At 43.9% G+C, this 18,583-nt stretch overlaps 1 protein-coding gene across 1 annotated transcript in view; it reads right to left on the bottom strand.

The window, feature by feature from the left end:
• The window catches only part of SLC14A2 (solute carrier family 14 member 2), a 483,794-nt gene that overhangs the window by 20,439 nt on the left and 444,772 nt on the right, over positions 1-18,583 (bottom strand). The window contains 2 exon segments of the mRNA XM_021092457.1: positions 17,132-17,306; positions 17,835-17,884. Of these exon segments, the coding sequence (XP_020948116.1) occupies positions 17,132-17,306; positions 17,835-17,884 (225 nt within the window).

Below are 18,583 nucleotides of genomic sequence, written 5' to 3'. Positions count from 1 at the left end.
TAGGTTCTGGGCAGGGGGTGAGGACCAAGGAGGTTAACATTGTGTCATCTAGCAAAGCAAGCATTCTCCCACAGCCGGTCCTCAGTGAACATCTGCTAGGCTGGGAGGGCACATCTACTGGCCCATTGCTTCTCGTTCCTCATATGCCAAGTGCTAGCCACCCCAGCCACCCTCTGTGCAGAGAAATGTTTTGACCTTAGTTATCACCATAGACTCAGAATTGCACGGATGTTCAGAATCAGAGCATAGCTCCTGTGTCTAGAGAGGTCAACCTCCAAGTCACCTATCTTACTAATTACAGCACAGCCAAGAGTTTTACCTGGATCTCCTGACTCCTGATTTGCTGCTCTGCAGATGGCCGCGGAAGACCTGGCTTCTCTTTCCTGAACCTTAGCTCTTAGCCCTCAGACTCTCCTGCCTTCTCAGAACCCAGGAAAGATGGGGGAGGTGGTGCATGTGTTACTATTGCTCCCAGCTTTGACGTCCGAGCTGTTAAACCAAAAATGAAAAGTATCTTTCTTTTCCTTGAAGACATTTTTTTTTCCTATTTGGGGTGAGTTGGGGAGCTGGCCCCAAATGTGGTCTGACATAGTGTTGTTTCTGGGTCTTCCGTGGGTAGGACTGGAGGGCTGGGCTGCAGACCCCTCAGGGAGGGCTGCCGGATGGGGGGCCTCCCCTTCCAGATGGGCCCACAAAGACCTGAGAATGATAGGTGGGAACAGATGTCATGAAGAAGATTGGAGATAAAGTAGCAGATTTCCTGAGGCTGGGAAAAATACTAAGCTAAGGTGATGGCAATTTACCGCTACCTTGGGGACAAATTCTCAGAACGTTCCTAATGGATAAAGGCAATTTCAAGAATATGATGAACATATCTATCAAGTGTTCTAGAAATAAATGATCCATTCGTGCGATGGGAAAAAAGAAAACAAGGATAACACTGGCCAGGAACCATCATTACTTGTTTCTTCCATGCATTTTTCTTTTTTTTTTTTTTTTTTGTCTTTTTGTTGTTGTTGTTGTTGTTGTTGCTATTTCTTGTTTCTTGGGCCGCTCCGCGGCATATGGAGGTTCCCAGGCTAGGGGTCCAATTGGAGCTGCAGCCACCAGCCTACGCCAGAGCCACAGCAAGCGGGATCCGAGCCGCGTCTGCAACCTACACCACAGCTCACGGCAACGCCGGATCGTCAACCCACTGAGCAAGGGCAGGGACCGAACCCGCAACCTCATGGTTCCTAGTCGGATTCGTTAACCACTGTGCCATGACAGGAACTCCCCCTGCATTTTTCACGTCATGGGATTTCATTGACAGTTTCTCCCATGGCAAGCCAGGAGCTCATAAGAAAATGCACAGACTCCGTAGGGCTAATCTTGCAAACCCAACCCTATAGAATGATGACAGATATTCCAGAGGGTACCTACTAGTTCTTTCTCATACTGTTGTGAAGATGAGACTAATGCTTGCAAAGTGCTGGGGAGAAGTTCCTGCTATGACACAGTGGGTTAAGAATTTGACCGCAGTGGCTTGGGTTGCTGTGCAGGCTCAGGTTTGATTCCTGCCCAGCACAGTGGATTCAAAGGATCTTAAGCATTACTGCAGCTGTGGTGTGGGTTGCAGTAGTGGCTCGGATTCCATTCCTGGCCTGGGAACTTCCGTATTCCCTCGGTGTGGCCACAAAAAAAAAAAAAAAAAAAATACTGGGGAAAATAATTTTGCAGGGCTTATATCAGGGATTTCCCTGGGAGGCTATGTCCTTGCAAGGCTTGTGCTCCAGGCAGAGCAGGTCCTTAGGCCAGGGCAGGCCTGGCATTTTACACCTCTCAGCACCCACTCCTACGTCCTACTCCTGTCTGCCACGTTCACAGGAGGGTGAAATCCTCCACAGCCCGGATTCTAGCAGTTTATCTGTGCACCCCCAGCACCTAGTGTGAGCCTGGTATATTATGGATACTTGGAAATATTTGTTGAATACATGAATGAGGGCTAATTCCTACACATTTTAATTTCTCAGTGGTATAATGAACAATTACTGGCTGTATCAGAGTATGCACTATTTTAAAAAACAACATAGCTCCTTATAAATGTTAAACACTTGATAAATACTGAGATAAAATTGAGATTTCACAGGTTAACAAGGATAATAGCTGAGGTGTGTTGGATTTGGAAGTTGTAGGGCAAGAGCTGATTATTTCCAGCATTACTTGGATAAATGTAGGGAAGTTTATAGCTGGTGATCGGCCATTTAGGACAAACCAGCTAGAAATCCAGAAACCCTTTGGAAGTGACAGAAGAACACAGTTCATGAGAAAGGAGAGAACAGGCCACGGAAGATAGAGATCTTGCTTGATGTAATTTTTTTTGGATACCAAGAGATTCCACCAGGTGGCCACAAACCCCAAAGCTTCTTGGGGAGGAGGCTAGTGTTCTAGAGCTAATATATGTATATATATAAAATATATAATAAATATATATTATATACTATATAGCATATAATATATAATTATTATAACATTAACCTTATATATTAATTATAATATATAGTTTATATTAACAATAACTCACTTTAAGGGGTTCTTTCTAACTCCCTCCTGCCAACATCGTAGCCCATACAGGAAATGGTATTGTGTGGCATGGTGCAGTAAATAGATGATGATGTTTATGGCCTGGGCCTGGGGAATGTGGCCACACCAGGGCCCCCTCTGTCTGCTTTGAGGGCCCAGGGCTTTGCTGTAGCACCTGGGCGGGGAGGCTCTGTCCTCGATAACCTGCTGGTAAACCTTAGCAGCTGAGTAACTCCTTGGCATGCCCACCTGTTGTAGGGACCACTGCTCCCGCCTTCTCTAACAAGCCTTTTAAGTGTCCCAGGGCATGTAGCTTCTCACGGGGGCCGTTCAGCACCATTTCAGGGGCATGGTCCCTGCCCTTGAGGATTGCCTCTACCCCATGTTTTCACAGGCAAGAGTCCAGCAATGCTCTCCTCCCATTGACTCAGAGGAGGAAAGAACAGTTATGGTCCATAGTGATTTGTTCAGAAACACCTTTTTTTTTTTTTTTTTTTCTTGACTGTTGTATTCCAGAGTACCCATGCTTCTACTGACCACTAATGTACAGAAAATGCTGACCATTCAAATATCAGGGGTAAAAAGAATTCTACAGAGGATTCCACCTGTCAAATACAATTTTGAAGCTCATTTGCAGTTTCTTTGTGGGGGAAAAAAAAAACCCAAATCGTTTACAACACTTTCAGAAGAGGAAAAATGATGTAGTCTATCCTACTGAAAATCAACATTTACTCAAACAAGTCTATACCCATATACTTTCTACAAGCTGTCGTTCTCAGGTTTTCAACAGGTTTTCCTCTCTCCTAGAGGTGGACCTACTGTCCATCTCTCACTAGTAATGTGAACATATAGAACATCTGGACCTACCATCAAGATCCATTTGTCATCCCTCCTCAGATCCCTAGCTCTCTTACTCCTTCAACTTACTGTTGTGGACGCACCCACACCTCATAAGACAATTTTCTAGCTACTATGCCAGAAAGACTTTTTTTGAAGTGATACTTGTATACATTTTTTCCTACATCCAGTTCTATAGGATAACACTTTGGCTATAATTTGGGCATATGTTTTCCCACGTGGAAGTTGAGCTTTGCACTGTGATGTGTACTTGCCAAGGCTACTGTGTGTGTGTACGTGTGTGTGTGTGTGAGAGAGAGAGAGAGAGAGAGTGAGAGAGAGAGAGAGAGAGGAGAGAGAGAGAGAACGAGAGAGAACGAGAGAGATACAGATGGCTGTGGGTGGTATTTTTTCCCATGAACTTGTGTTTAGTTGACATTTTCAAAGATCATTCTCTAAAACATCAGAGGCATTCAACATTAGAATTGGCTTTTGCAGTTATCCAGTCCAGCTCTCTCATCTAGTTCCTCCTCCAGCATCCCCTCCTCACTGATGGGAAAATGAAGGCTTAGAGTTCTGGAGGCCAAACATCTATTTGCAGAGTCAAGTGTATATAGTACTAGGTCTATGCCGTCTCTTACCTTCCAGGCTAAGATTTATTTCCCTAAACCTCCCTTCCTCTTAGGGATTTATTCTTGGTCTAGCAATTCGACTCTGGTTTTGAACATAATGGCCTTATTAGGTGTCCTAGAATCCATTTCTCTTTAAACTGTGGCTCCTTTTCCTTTTGGGGAGTCAGGAAAAACCTGAAAGTCTTCCTGAGCCTTCCTAATATACCTGGACTGGGAGATGGGTTGTGAGAGAAAAGGATAAAGATGGAGGCCGGGTCCGTGGGACACTGGAGAGTAATGATTTGGCAGCCCCAACTTCTTAAGTGGCCAGTTCTTTAGTTTTTAAGAAGTTGGGATATGAGTCACCGTAACCCTGAGATAGTGAGACCTCTCCCTCATAGGAAATGCTCTAGACTCTAGACTCTTCTCGACTGAGGTCTGGCCTAGATTTTGTTTTGTTTTGGGTATATTTTGGCTCACTCCATGAAGAAGACATTAATGTGCATAAATGAGTTGGTGCTCATTTAACCTTATGATACCTTATGAAAACCTCATGAATGAGGTTCAAAGGTCACAGCGCCCCATCTGTAACTGGGGTGACCCCTGACCCATCTTCTTCCAGGATGAGTTTTCACTCTCCCTCCCCTATTCACACCCAGCCCATCCTCCAGAATTGTGTGACTGCCTTGTCCATCTCCCTGATTGATCTCTCCCTTTCAATCCTTTCTGTGCCTCAACTGCTGGACCATATACCATACCACTCCCTGACTCAACAACCTACATGGCTCCTTACTGCCAAGAGTATAACCATGCTCAAACTCCACCTTCCAGGTGTTCCACAATATGGCCGATTTTATCATCCAGCTCATCCATCCCCTGCCCAGAACACACCCTGCCTTGGTATTCTGGCCATTCCTCTGGCCTTCTGTGTCTATTCTTACGTAATTTCTATCTACTATTCAAAGTCTAGTTTGTGTTCCCTTCCTGCATGAGGCCATCTTTGGTTTATTTGGCCACATGGATCATTCCATTCTTTGCAGAAGGTATTCTGAGACTTCACTTTTGGGAGTTAGGGCTGTGGTGAAGTTTTAAACTGATAGTTACAATGCACATGAAAATTACCCAATGAATGCTTTCAAATCCAATGAAACTACTTGGAATTATCAATCTTCAATAATCAAGTGACCTTTGGGTCTAGGCATTAGTGTAAGAAAACAGGTTCAAATAGAAGTGGCTTCCTTGAGGCCACAAAGCTAGTCAGTTATAGAGCCAGGTTTTGACCTCCTGGTTTTAATTCTTTACTCTCCTGCAACATAGTTGCTTTATAGACAACTGAGTCTTTGCAAATGCTATCAGTGGACTTATGACTTTTTTATTTAAAAATTATCAATTAATATTTCATATCTTAAGCAGAGTAACAAATATTACAAAAAGCCCCCCCCAACCCATGACCATTACATTTGTGATCTAATGAAAGGCTAAGGAAATTCTGGGCCATTGTATACCAGCTTCTTCTCTTGTAGCAACATTTCCATACCCATTTTCCCCATATCCTCATTCTCTCCATTCCTTCTTTGCATTATCTATACAAACATAGCTATTTTTTTTGCAAGAGATCATCGCACTCTTTCCCAGTAAGTGTCAATACAGCATCAGAATACTTCTTAACACAAAGTTCCAAACAACCAATAGTTAGAGCTGGTACTTGAGAATAAACTTATTTTTTTCACCTCTAACTTTAAGGGGGATATGGATGCTATACAAGTTTGAGAGAAGGGGTACAGGGAAGCAGGTAGAGGCTTGGCCAAGGGCATTTCCTAGTCTCACAGGATAGCCTAAATTCAGCAAGTTCAGCAAGACTTATATCCTTTGGTGCCAGTTTTTGAAGAGATCACATACCTTACAAGATTGTCCATTCTCTGATCAGATAACGTCAGTGTCCTGGAATGTTGTTTCTCATGGCATGGCTATCTGTCTTCCAGAAATATCCACCCTCTGTACCTACACAGAACATGTCTAAAGTAATCTAAGATGGCTATGCAAGAGATGGCCACTAAGGAGATGGGCTCTTAAGCTGGGCTGTCAAGATGTTGTTGATGTCTGTGGATACTGAGATGGTCCAGTGCTGTTGGCATGTCTGTGGAAGGAGTATGGGATCTGAGGAAAGAGGCCAAGGTGCCTGGACCAGGTGCTTACACCCTGGAAACAGCAGGTAAGCACTCCTGGGATGAAGGTTTTCAAGTCTACCTCATAAGCATCCCACAGTTCATCTCAACCTGGAGCTGCCTTGGGAACCGTAATGATGTCAGAGGTGTGGGTTACAGGGATCCAGAAAAGGATGATCAATAATAGAAAGCCTCATCTGGGGTAAGGTAGGTGTCAGGAGACTTGAGGGCTGATGCGTTAACCTGGATCCTTCACCAGGTGAGCAGGAAGAGCTCAGGGTTGTGAGTTAGGACACCTGGGCTTTTGTCCAGGCTCATTTATCACTTGGACAGGTTCCTAGACAAGCTGTGGTTTCCTTGTCTAAAAAGTAAGTGGTTTAGACAGTAACTATTTAAGAGCTCTTTCAGCTTGGAGCTTCCAGGATCAGAACCCTCTCTGGAGCTCTTAATAAGGTCCCCTTCCCCAGGACAACCTTCCTGCAGTTCAGCCGAAGAAAAGAACAGAAAAAAGGAGGCTTTTCTTTTTTCTCTTCCTTTGCAAAGCCAGAAAGATGGTCCTGTTGGCTAAGGGGGCCTCCCTTATTCATTTCTCTCCCCCAGGACATCTTACCTGAGCTCCACAGGGCTGGAGGAATTGAGACCACCGGGATTTGGGAAGAAGCTTCTTTCCAACTGGCTGTGTCTTCAACTCAGGTGCTAGACTTCTCCCTAGACCCAAACCCCTTCACTTCCAGCTCATTGTTTTGCTGGCTTTCTGTAAATTCCCTTTGCATTTCCTAACCCTATGCCAGGTGCATGTTGTCCTCCACTTGAGGAAGGGTACCAAGGAGGAAGAAGGAGAGGGAAGATGACACTCTTCCTGCAACTTGCTCACACCCTGCCTTCCTAAACTCCCCAGAGAAGACTGGCTTGGGCTACCATGGTTCTCCAACCTGGTTTGATCAGGCAGGTTTCCTTTAAAGAGGCAGAGCCTGGACAGCCTGGTAGAAACTTCCCTGTCCTCCCTCAGGCATTGCCTCCCAGTTACTCCTCTCCCTAGGATTCTCAGTATTTGCCTTTAAAGCAATTACCTAGGTGTTGTCTCCTCAGGGGCCAATTTGCCTTCCAAGCTCAATAAACTCCCTTAATTCCCCACACGGGCAGGGCATAGGCTGGAGAACAGTACTGCCATCAGTGCCTTGATGGATATTTCTGCACAGCACAACAATAGATGCTGTCTTTCAGGTTTTGTGGAAATTTTCAGACCTTTCCTCCTTCTGACTTCTGCTGACTAGCTCCTGCGGACCCTCTCAGAGCAAGAAGGGCATGATCTACCCCCTGCCTCCAGAAGGGAGTCTGAGCTCTCTATATTAGGAAAGCTGCCCTCTTAAGTTCCATGGGGCTGGAGGGGGGGCCAGCATCTGGTGGGCTGGAGTCTGGGGAGGAGGCCCAGTCCAAACATACTTTGTTTGGCTTTTTGAGTATGGTGGGACAAGCGTCAACTCTAGATTTACCTCCCTCTGCACATGCATAACCCCCCACCCCTCTCAGTGGCAGGGTGTGAGGTGGCTACCCAGGTTCAGAAACAGACAGAACCTCACATGGAGGAGATTAGCTACACCTGAGTAGACAAATGCCCTACTGACGTCAAAGGCCCCCTTCCCCCGTGCCAGGTGTTTTGGAACTTCCAAAGAGGGGTCCATATCACGGAGGGCCTTCTGAACCAGGAAAGCAAACAGGGTGATGGGGGAGAAAGCCAGCAGGCACCACATTCCAGGCAGGCGTGGGGAGATGCCTAGAGATCAGTTTCCCACAGAGGAGCCTTCCTTTGGTGTTGTAAATTAAGGGCCTGTAGCCTCCTGTGGATAAACTTTTCCTTGTCCCCCAGCTGGCTGGTCTCCTGGCTCCATTCTGGAGGCCCATCTTTAGTTTTCATGCTCTGGCCTCTCCTGAAGGCTCCTGAACTGCCTGTGGTGCATCTGCCCCAGCCCTGTAAGCTTCTACCACCCTGAAAGTGCTACCCAAGTACAAAATGTAGTCAGTTTGAAAAGACAGGAAGTGATGGCCAGAGAAGAGCCATCCAGGAAGTTTGCACACGTTCCATGAGCTGAATGGAACTGTGATGCTTAGGATCATGGTGAGTAACTGTCAAACACATCAGACTTGGGGGGAGGGAGCGGAATCAAGTTCTCCTGGAAAGCAGGAGACTAGGGTGGACTCTTGTCCCTGATGGATCTTATCAAAGGCTGCAGCTCAGATACTGGGGGCCCCCAAGCCATCTGTCCGCGCCTACAGATTATCTCCTGGAGGGCATGGTCAGTCAGAACTCACTTCAGAACTAATTCTTCATAAAGCTCATGGCTTAAACTCTGCATTTCCAACTTTGTAGAGGGAGGAGCCTGCACTGACCTCCAGAAGCCAAACTTGGGGGGAGGGGGTCAGTTTTCTCCAGAGGAAAAGTCTAGAGTTCCTGTGGAATAAATGAAAGCCAAGCTAGAAGTTCTCCAGAGAGTTACTTCTTTTTCTGCATCCTCTTCTAGCAGGCTGTGCAGCTGTAGGAGGGGCAGGTGTCTCCAATTTATCAATTCACAGAGAATAAGGACTTTTCTAGCAATGCTCACTGCCTCTCCCCTTGGGGCCTTGGCATTCTAGTTTCATGAGGGACGGAAGTGTTCCCCGTGGATTCTTCTATCTTTGAATGGTGAGAGGTAGACAAGCCAGGCAAGTTGAAAAATCTCACATTAAAAAGAGAATGCATTTAAAGTTGCCAGATGAGACTGCAGTTTATTGAGTGGAAATCTTACCCTCACTGAAATTGCCAGCTCCTAACTGGTTTTCGATTCTAGTTGTCCTCAGGCTACTTTTATGACCCAAGGAAACAAAGCTCAGACTCATATATAAAGCATAAACAAACTGGGGCATGCAGATTTGATGTAGACACAGACATAGGCCAGGAAGACAAGTTTTTCATGGGAAGATCTTAGAAGGTTGTCCAGAAGAAGAATCCTGGAAAGGTGAGAGTGATGGAGAGAAGGTCAAGGACAAGGCACAGCTGAATAATGATGGCCCCTCAGCTTGCATCCACACAAGCAACCATATTGAGCATTTGGTAGACAGACTGAATGGCTAAATGTTCAAGCTCTAGGAAAAGCTATAAAGGTAGCAATGGTGTATTTTTGGTATTTTTGATATTCATATTCTTACCTTTTTGCCACCTTAGTGATACCTCCTCTTTACTCCTCTGTAGGAACTCAGGGCCATAGAATCACAAAAGCTTGGATTTTGAAGAGAGGGGTGGCCTCAGTCATCTGGTCTACCCTATGCTCAGCAAACATCTCCAAAAGGCCTCCAGCCCTGCTCCTAAACTCAGAGTCTCACAGGAAAACCATTTCTCAGGCAACTCCCATTGTTAAAAAAGCACATCTCTCCACTGTTTCAATGTCTGTTTGCCTACCACTCTCACCTATTAGTCCGTATTCTATATTCTGAAGTAATGTGAAGTACATTGATTTTTTCTTCTACATATGTTACCTCATACTGCAGACAGTCATGGCCCCAGGAATTTCTTCTCTTCTCCAAGACAAATATGAGAGCTTCATCATCATTCCTGATGAAACAAAAGGGGCTCTTGACCTCATTCGCCCTGCCTGGCCCTATCTCAGCATGCCAAAGACTCAAAATATGCTACCCACTTTTTTTCTTTGTACTTGCCCCACCAACCTATTCTCAGAAATGACTCTTTCAACCTAAGATGCAGATGATTGATCATGCTTGCTGTGTTACCCTCCCAGGACTGTTTACATTTTAAAAAGTTCAAAGCCTTAAACAGAAGGGATGACTGGAAATATTTGGGCAGCAGGTAATGGGAAGATAGAGGACAAGAGGAGAAGATGAACAGAAGCTTTCCTGAAACCCTTAAAATCGTGCTTCGTACTCTTCCTAAACAGAAGACTAACCTACAAAATAAAGCAATCAAAATCATGAAATTGGTGCTGTGAGCTTATGTGGCTTTGGCAGTCTGTGGTGACATCCTCTTCTTTAGATCAGGCCAAGCAAATCCCCATAAAGTGAATTCCTTGAGGGCAGGAACTGGTCTGATTTTTTCCTGGTTTGTTGTCAAGCAGGGGAATGAGTAACATTTTAATAGTTCCTCATACAATGTCTTCTGGATGAATGAGTGAATGTTATCACAAATGGTAACAAGTCTGTGTTTCTAGGGGTCTGCATTATGAAAGTTTTCAAGTGTTCCTGGCAACTAACACAGGGGTGTAAGTTCTGGAATAAAGGGAGTGGGAATGGTGTTCCAGTCATTGTGCAGTGGAAACGAATCCGACTAGGAACTGTGAGGTTGCAAGTTTGATCCCTGGCCTTGCTCAGTGGGTGAAGGATCGGTGTTGCCATGAGCTGTGGTGTAGGCTGCAGACGTGGCTCGGATCTGGTGTTGCTGTGGCTCTGGCATAGGTCTGGTGGCAACAGCTCTGATTAGACCCCTAGCCTGGGAACCTCCATATACCATAGGTGCAGCCCTAAAAAGACAAAAAAAAAAAAAAAAAGGGAGTGGGAAGAAGTTTGGAGCCATGAGTTACTAGAAGCTGCATCAATTTCTGGAGCAAGAGGAAACAGATAAAAACAAAAGAAAAATATAAAAACGTATTCAATTTTGGCTCCTATTCCAAAGATTTTCTGAAATTAAATACATGATTTTTGAAATTCAGCTTATCTGCTGAATTGAAGGAAAGAAAAATTACTCTTGGAATTTGAGTCTCTGGCCTGGAAGAACAAATGGAATAATTACCTTAAAGTAGGGCAAAAGCACAAATTATAAAAATTGTTAGGGACATAAGGAGCTAGGAGCACAGATTAAGGAGACCTAACATGTGGATAATGGATGTTCCAGATATAGAAAAAAGAGGGAAAAAAGGAAATAATTGTAGAAATGTTAGAAGAACAGTTGCTGAGTTGAAAAAGATTTGAGTTTGTAGATTAAAGGCAGAACTGATGAGAAAAGACACAGACTTAGGGTTAATTTCATAACATTCCTGAACTCCAAAGATAAAGACAAAAACTTACAAGTCCTATAAAGAAAGAACAGGTTATTTGCAAAGGAAAAAGAATTAGGTTGACATTAAAGTTCTCATTTGTAACACTTGAAAGCCAGAAAAGGAAGGGAAAACACCTATATGCAACCAAAGGAAAAAGCTACAGCCTAGGAACCCACCCCCCAGACAAAATGCCATTTACTTGCCATGGAAAGAAATTCTGTGGATATGCAAAGGGTCAGAGAACATGTCAATCATATTCTTTCATGTATTATTAGAACAAAATACTCAAGAAAGAGTTCTGAGACTTAATCTCCAAAACATACTAACAACTCATAAAACTCAAGAGCAAAAAAAGAGAAACAACCCAAATGAAAAATGGGCAGAAGACCCAAATAAACATTTCTCCAAAGAAAATATACAGCTGACCAACAGGCATATGAAAAAATGCTCATCATCACTAATTATTAGAGAAATGAAAATCAAAATTATAGTGAGGTACCATTTCACACTGTTCAGATGGCCAACATTGGTAAGTCTACAATAACAAAAGATCGTGAGGGTGTGAAGAAAAGGGAACCACCTCCTTACTGTTGGCAGGAATGTAAATTAGTACAACCACTATGGAAAACAGTGTGGAGGTACCTCAGAAAACTAACAATAAAACTACCACACGATCCAGCAATCCCACTCCTGGGCATATATCCGGACAAAACTTTCATTCACAAAGATACATGCCCCCATATATTCTTTGCAGCATTATTCACAATAGCCAAGACATGGAAAGAGTTCATTGTCAGATGAACAGATTAAGATGTAGTACATATACACAATGGAATACTATTGAGCCATAAATAAGAACAAAATAATGCCATTTGCAGCAACATGGATGGAATGAGACTCTCATATAAGTGAAGTAAGTCAGAAGGATAAAGACAAATAACATATGATATCACTTATATTGAGAATCTAATATATGGCACAAATGAACCTATCCACAGTAAAGAAACAAACTCATGGACATAGAGAATAGACTTGTAGTTGCCAAGTGGGGAGGGAGGGAGTGGGGGTACTGTGAGCTTGGGGATAGTAGATGCAAACTATTTCATTTGGAGTGTGTAAGCAATGAGATCTTGCTGTATAGCACAGGGAACTATATCTAATCACTTGTGATGAAACATGATGGAGGATAATGTGAGAAAAAGAATGTATATATGTGTATAACTGGGTCACTTTGCTGTACAGCAGAAATTGACAGAACATTATAAATTAACTATAATAAAAATTAGAAAAAATAAAGTTGGAAAATATCAAAAATTTCAAATACTGGAAATTAAGAAAGGCATTCTTAAATAACCCTAGCATTAAAGAGAAATAAAAACAAATTATAAACGTTTGAAACTGATGAAGTAGAATACTTATACAAAAGTTAAAGTACACAGCTAAAGATGTACTCAGAGGGAAATTAAAAGCCTTAAATGCCTTTGTTGTCAAAGGAGAATGATCTAAATTAAAGGAACTGTATGTCAATTTTAAAACATTAGGAAAAAAGAACATTTAAATAAATCACAAAAAAACAGGAATAAGAAATAAGTAAAAGAAAACAAACCAAAATGAATAGAAAAGAACAAATAAATTCCTAACTGCTTCTTTGACAAAACCAATAATATGGATGAACCCTTCACAAAACTGATGAGGGAAAAGAGAGCAAAATTACGTAAGATTAGAAATGAAAAAGGAGACACAGCCACATATACAGGAGAGGTAGAAGTTACTATGAGAACATTATGAGTAATAGCATGACAACAACATTTTAATGCTAAAGAAGATGGATTATTTCCTAGAAAACTCTCAAGTTTGACCAAGAAGTAGAATATTTGATTATTCCAATTATCATAAAAGAGACTAGAGAGATGTTTTAAGACTGACTCTTTAAAAATGAAGTAGAACAAAACTATTTCGCAATGCCAGTGGAGCTCATCAGTGTTGCGGGAGAGAAGATGAAAATGAGAAGGGGAGATGGTGAGGTCAGAGGGAGGGGAAACAAAAAGATTTGCAGAGGAGACAGTGGAGAGAGGGAAAAATGGGGATAATAGGGAAATAAAGCTGAAGACAGTACCCCCTCTAAAGCCATCTCCTCACCAACCCCATGCATACTTTCCTTCTCTCTTTAATGATTGCTTATATGTGTTCAGAGTTACGTTCAACTCTGATTTATACTCCCAAGAGCTGCTACTGGTAGTTTGGGGTCTCAGTGGGAAAACAGCTATGACATGCTCCCCAAAGCCCTTCTCCTTCCTTCCTGGGGGGCCTGCTCCCAAGAAACCCCATGTTGGTGGTGAGAATCTGTATGGTTAATTCTCCTGTCCTACTCATTCAAGGGGGCAGGAGATGGGGAAGCTCTGGTGAAGGTGGGACAAATCACCCCAGGGAGCTCTCTTACAGGTCCCCAAAGGCTCTTTGGGCCACTTCATAGGATATTTGGGCATCTGTTCGTGGCCTTTGGGCAGAGTGACCTGCGCTGGGCAGAGTTTTCTTAGAGGGATGGGGGTTTTCACTTCTGCCTCACCCTCATACATACCTGGGGTAGGGGGTGGGCAGTAGAGCTATGAGCTTCTGTCCACCATTCTGGCTTAATGAGAGTTTTTTCTGCCTCTGGGAGGAGCTTGTTTGGCCACATTTGGGAAATACCATCAATTTTTGGCTTCTTAGCCCCCAAAGTTGTTTTTTTTAAAAAGCATTGTTATCACTTTTATACAACTCTACCACTCTTGTGGTTTCTTTTTTTGGGCCACACCAGTGGCATGTGGAAGTCCTGGGTCAGGGACTGAAGCTGCACCTCAGAAGCAACCTGAGCCACTGGGGAGACAACACTGGATCCTTAACCTCCTGCAGTTCCTTCCACCACAGGAACTCCCTGTACAACTTCTCTTGGCAAGATAATTCAATGATAAACAATACTTGGTCCTGGAGGTTCTTTCTTACATCATACTAGCAGAAAAATTGTTTTTCTATTTGTACATAAAATACGTGGCCATCTGGATCACAGTGAGTTATAGAATTTCTGGGGCCCTGTGGTTTTTCCAGACTTGCTGGACATACTCTTTTGCTGGACATATTTTTCCTGTTTCTTTCTTTTTTCTTTTGGCTATGCCTGTGGCACCTGGAAGTTCCTAGGCCTAGGACAGAGCCCATGCCACAGCAATGACAATGCAGGATCCTTAACCTCTAGGTCACCAGGAAACTCTACTTTTTCCTTTATCTGAATAACTTAGCTTTTATCCATTTTTCTTCAAATGAGTTTGGCAGCTTGTTATACAATTAACTTTTAATTCCTCCGAGGGTTAAAGCAGGTACTTGGGAGGGAGAAAAACCAAGATAACCTATGACCAAAGTGGTTATCTTGTAAATGGCAAGATCTGAAGTGATGTGGGGAGAGAGAGTCTTATCCAGGTGAGTTAAAGTATTTTTCATATCAAAATAATTTTTCTCTCCTGAAATCCAATAAAAATCATGGCTAAAGGACAGTTTCCATCAGACCAAATGCTTTGGGTGCAGATTCTCAAGGGCTTAATGGGGAGAAGAGAGGATTTCCTATGTCACTTTGCTCATGGTGAGCAAATAGGGTTTCTGGTTCTTTTTTTTTTTTTTTTTTTTTTTGTGGCTGCTCTCACAGCATGCAGAAATTCCAGGGCCAGGATCGAACCCTCACCACAGCAGCAATCTGAGCCATAGCAGTGATAATGCAGGATCCCTGAACCACTGAGCCACCAGGTAACTCCTGCTTGGTTCTATCTTTTGTTAGATTATCCCGGAGAGTCTCCCCTCTGTTTTGGGTAATTGAGCCCCCTCTGGAAGCCTGGCAGGGAACAGAATCCCTCATCCTCCATATGGAGGGATTCAGTCATCGTGGGATGGTGACACAACCCAGCCTGCATGCTCCCTTCCAACTCTAAGATTCCATGAACCTCCCTGCTCTTCCTGCCTAGAACTGAGGGGCCAGAGTTTTCATCTTCCACTCATGATGGTGCACCTGCTGGCAGAGTCATCGCTGGGTCTGTTGGTCTCTGAAAGAGCCTCAAGGACAGATCTTCCTGATTCTTTTGGTCATGCTAACCTCTCTTTCTTGGGTGCCCTCCATTCCTAAGAGTCTTCACACTATTGCCCAGGTTGTAAATGTCTTGTGGATTTATCTGTTGTGAAGAACCTGGTGGTGTCCTTTTGGCCTGCCTACCAGCTCCTAAACCTTATTATATTGATCATCTATATCAGATTCTGGCCAATTATGGCTTGGGGGCCAAACCTAACTGCTTGTTTAATGAGTCTTATTGGAACAAGCCACCCTCATGCATTACATGTTGTCTAGGGCTGATTTACTCTACAGTTAAGAGCTGAATATTTGCAAAAGGGATGGTATGGCCTCCAGAGCCTAAATGCTTTTTTTTTTTTTAAAGCTTTCATTGTTTGTCTTATTATTATTGAGTTTTAAGCATTCTTTATTACTTTTTTTTTTAATGGGCCACACCTGCCACAAACGGACGTTCCCAGGCTAGGGATCAAATTGGAACTCTAGCTTAGGACTATACCATAGCCATGGTAACAGTGGATCCTTAACCCATTGACCAGTCAGTCTAGGGACTGAACCCCATCCTCACAGAGACAATATTGGGTCCTTAATATGCTGAGCCACACTGGGAATTCCTGGAGCCTAAAATATTTACTTTTATTTTTAAATTTATTTTTATTTATTTATTTTGTCTTTTTAGGGACATACCCAAGGCATAGGGAGGTTCCCAGGCTAGGGGTTGAATCGCAGCTGTAACCGCCGGCCTACACCACAGCCACAGCAATGTGGGATCCTTCCCACGTCTGTTACCTACACCACAGCTCACAGCAGCACCGATCCTTAACCCACTGAGCGAGGCCAGAGATTGAACCTGCATCCTCATGGATGCTAGTCAGATTAATTTCCACTGAGCCATGATGGGAACTCCTAAAATATCTACTATTTGAAACTTTCCAGAAAAGGGTTGACAACTCTTGATTTATATGTAAAGCCTGAATGTAAGTTAATGACTATTATTGGGAAACCAGATTATAAAAGTCATGGATAATTGTTCTTCTACTCAGGGCTAACCGTTTGTTTTGAGTATCATAAATCTCGTAGGGCTTTCAACACTCATAGGCAAACAGGAAAATGAAATAAATTCTCCCAGCTTCTCACAGACTGAGTTCAGGTACTTTCATGAATTGAATTCCCTGCTCAAAGTTGCTGGTTTGACCTACACTCAGAAATGCTTATCCTTCATAATGAAAGTCAAACATAGGATTCTAACTTATTGACTCCTTCCTGCTATGAAATATTGTATTGCGCTTTACTCTGTCCCCTGAATGCTCAAGACTCCCCTATTTAGACATTTTCAGGGCCCTAGTTGTCCCTGTTTTGATTTTAAAACTATCTGTGTTAAGTTCCTCTCTTTTATGTAAAGCTGCTTGTGCCCACCAGCCTTTAGCTCTGTGCATTGTGGCACCTGCAATCCCCTAAATTTTCACCTACTCAGGAACTACTCAGCAAGTTCAGTTTTACAGCATCTATTATTTAGTTAAACAGGCCAATAAGATCATCTCTTAATCGCCTTTCCAAAAGACTAAATACAAAGAATGGTTTTGTTTCAAGCCAATGACACTGAAAACACATGCCTCACTTCTAACACCAGCAAGGTCATCACTGACTTCCTCTAATGAGGCCCAGAGGGTCATTAAGGTGATTTGGGCAAAAAGAGAAAATCATGACAGGGAAAGGAAGTTACAGGTGTGTTTGGTTCCAAAGAAAAGCAAAGAAAGTGAGTGCTACAGCTGATTGGCCCAGAGCTGAGACCAGAGGGGGCATATCCAGGTCCAGGCAAAGAGGGATTCTGCCTGGAACTTGGCTAATCACCACTGGGGGACTTCTGTTCTTCACTGCTTTTCAGTGTCAGGTAGTAGATGCGGTTGGCTTCTGGGTAGGTGACTTTACTGAGCGGGAGCTTGTAGATGGCGGGGTTGTTGGTTGTCAGGAGCAGGAAGATGAGGCTGGAGAGGCAGAAGGCCCAGGTACCTGGTGGCACACCAACCTGAAAAGAGAAACACTAGGGTCTGAAAATGTTCCTAGGTTCCAGGGACCCCGGGGGAGAAGGATGTGGTAGGGGTTGAGGATGGGGACCCTCCCCTGGTGATGGCATTGGTTTCTGGATTTATCATGCCAGAGTAGTTGGTCTAGGAATTTGAGGTGATGGTACCTTTGGGCACAATCAGAATCTTAATGATGAGCTGAAAAGCCCCCAGGAATGATCTCCCTCATCTGGCCAAACATGAGTACCTCCATCTGTCCATCCGTCTATTCATGTTCTCCAATGCTGGTGACATCACTCTCTTTTACACACACACACACACACACACACACACACACACACACCCCTCTTGGAGGCACATGTATGCAATTACCAGTCCTCTGGACAAGCCCTGGAGAAACCTTGACAAAGGTGTTGTGTGCAGTCCTAGCTACCAGAACCCAAGCACAATGCTTTGCAAGACTCCAAGTGTCCTGAAACCTTGGCTGGGGAGGGGCACTTTAGGGTAGTTCCAGAAGAATCCAAACTTACCACTGACATAATGTTGGACAAGGCTGCTCCTAGGTATGCACAGAACAGGGCTGTGGAAGAACAAGGACCATGGAGAGTCAGCTTCCTGGAGCCCACCCCCAGCCCTCTCCAAGGGCAGGGCTTCACCCTGTCTCCAGCAGCCTCCAAGTTTGCACCATATCCTGACATATGGCCTGAAATTATTAGTCACCTTTGCAGGTAAATGTGACCCATCTCCCACCTGACTGTGTTCTCTGAGGGTAGAGATTAAATATTCGATATCCCTCCCCACTGCCATGGTTCCCTTGCCTAGAGTTAGGGGGTCAACAAGCCCTTTTTGCTTGCCCACATTGACCTTGGTGATGGTCTAGCACAGGCTGGATGTCAGAGTGGGGGGATGGTCAGACTCTCAGCTCTGGATAAGGTCCTTTCTAGCTAAGATTCTGAGCTGCTGTGATGCTGTTGGACCCTCTCCAAGTTCCGCCATGGCTGGACCTTATGGGGTCCCTGAGCCAGGCATCTGGATGAGGGTCCCCAGGACAGTTAGGGCAGCTCATCCACACTCTGGTGCCTCTGGACAAGTTCCTGCTGTCCCTGAATATTTGCTCTGTTTCTTTGTCCAGAATACCTTCTCCCTCTCTTTGCCCATCCAAACCCAACCCTGCTAGCACTGAGATAAACCCCAGCCTTCCTCAAAGCCTTCACAGATGGTCCCAGCCTTGGGAATCTGCCACTTCTCTGAAGGTCAAAGACAGTTATAGTCTGAACCT

This window comes from Sus scrofa, chromosome 1, assembly GCF_000003025.6.
Source record: "Sus scrofa isolate TJ Tabasco breed Duroc chromosome 1, Sscrofa11.1, whole genome shotgun sequence".
NCBI lineage: Eukaryota > Metazoa > Chordata > Mammalia > Artiodactyla > Suidae > Sus > Sus scrofa.
Note: the sequence above shows the minus strand (reverse complement) of the source record. Positions and strands in the feature narration are given on the sequence as shown.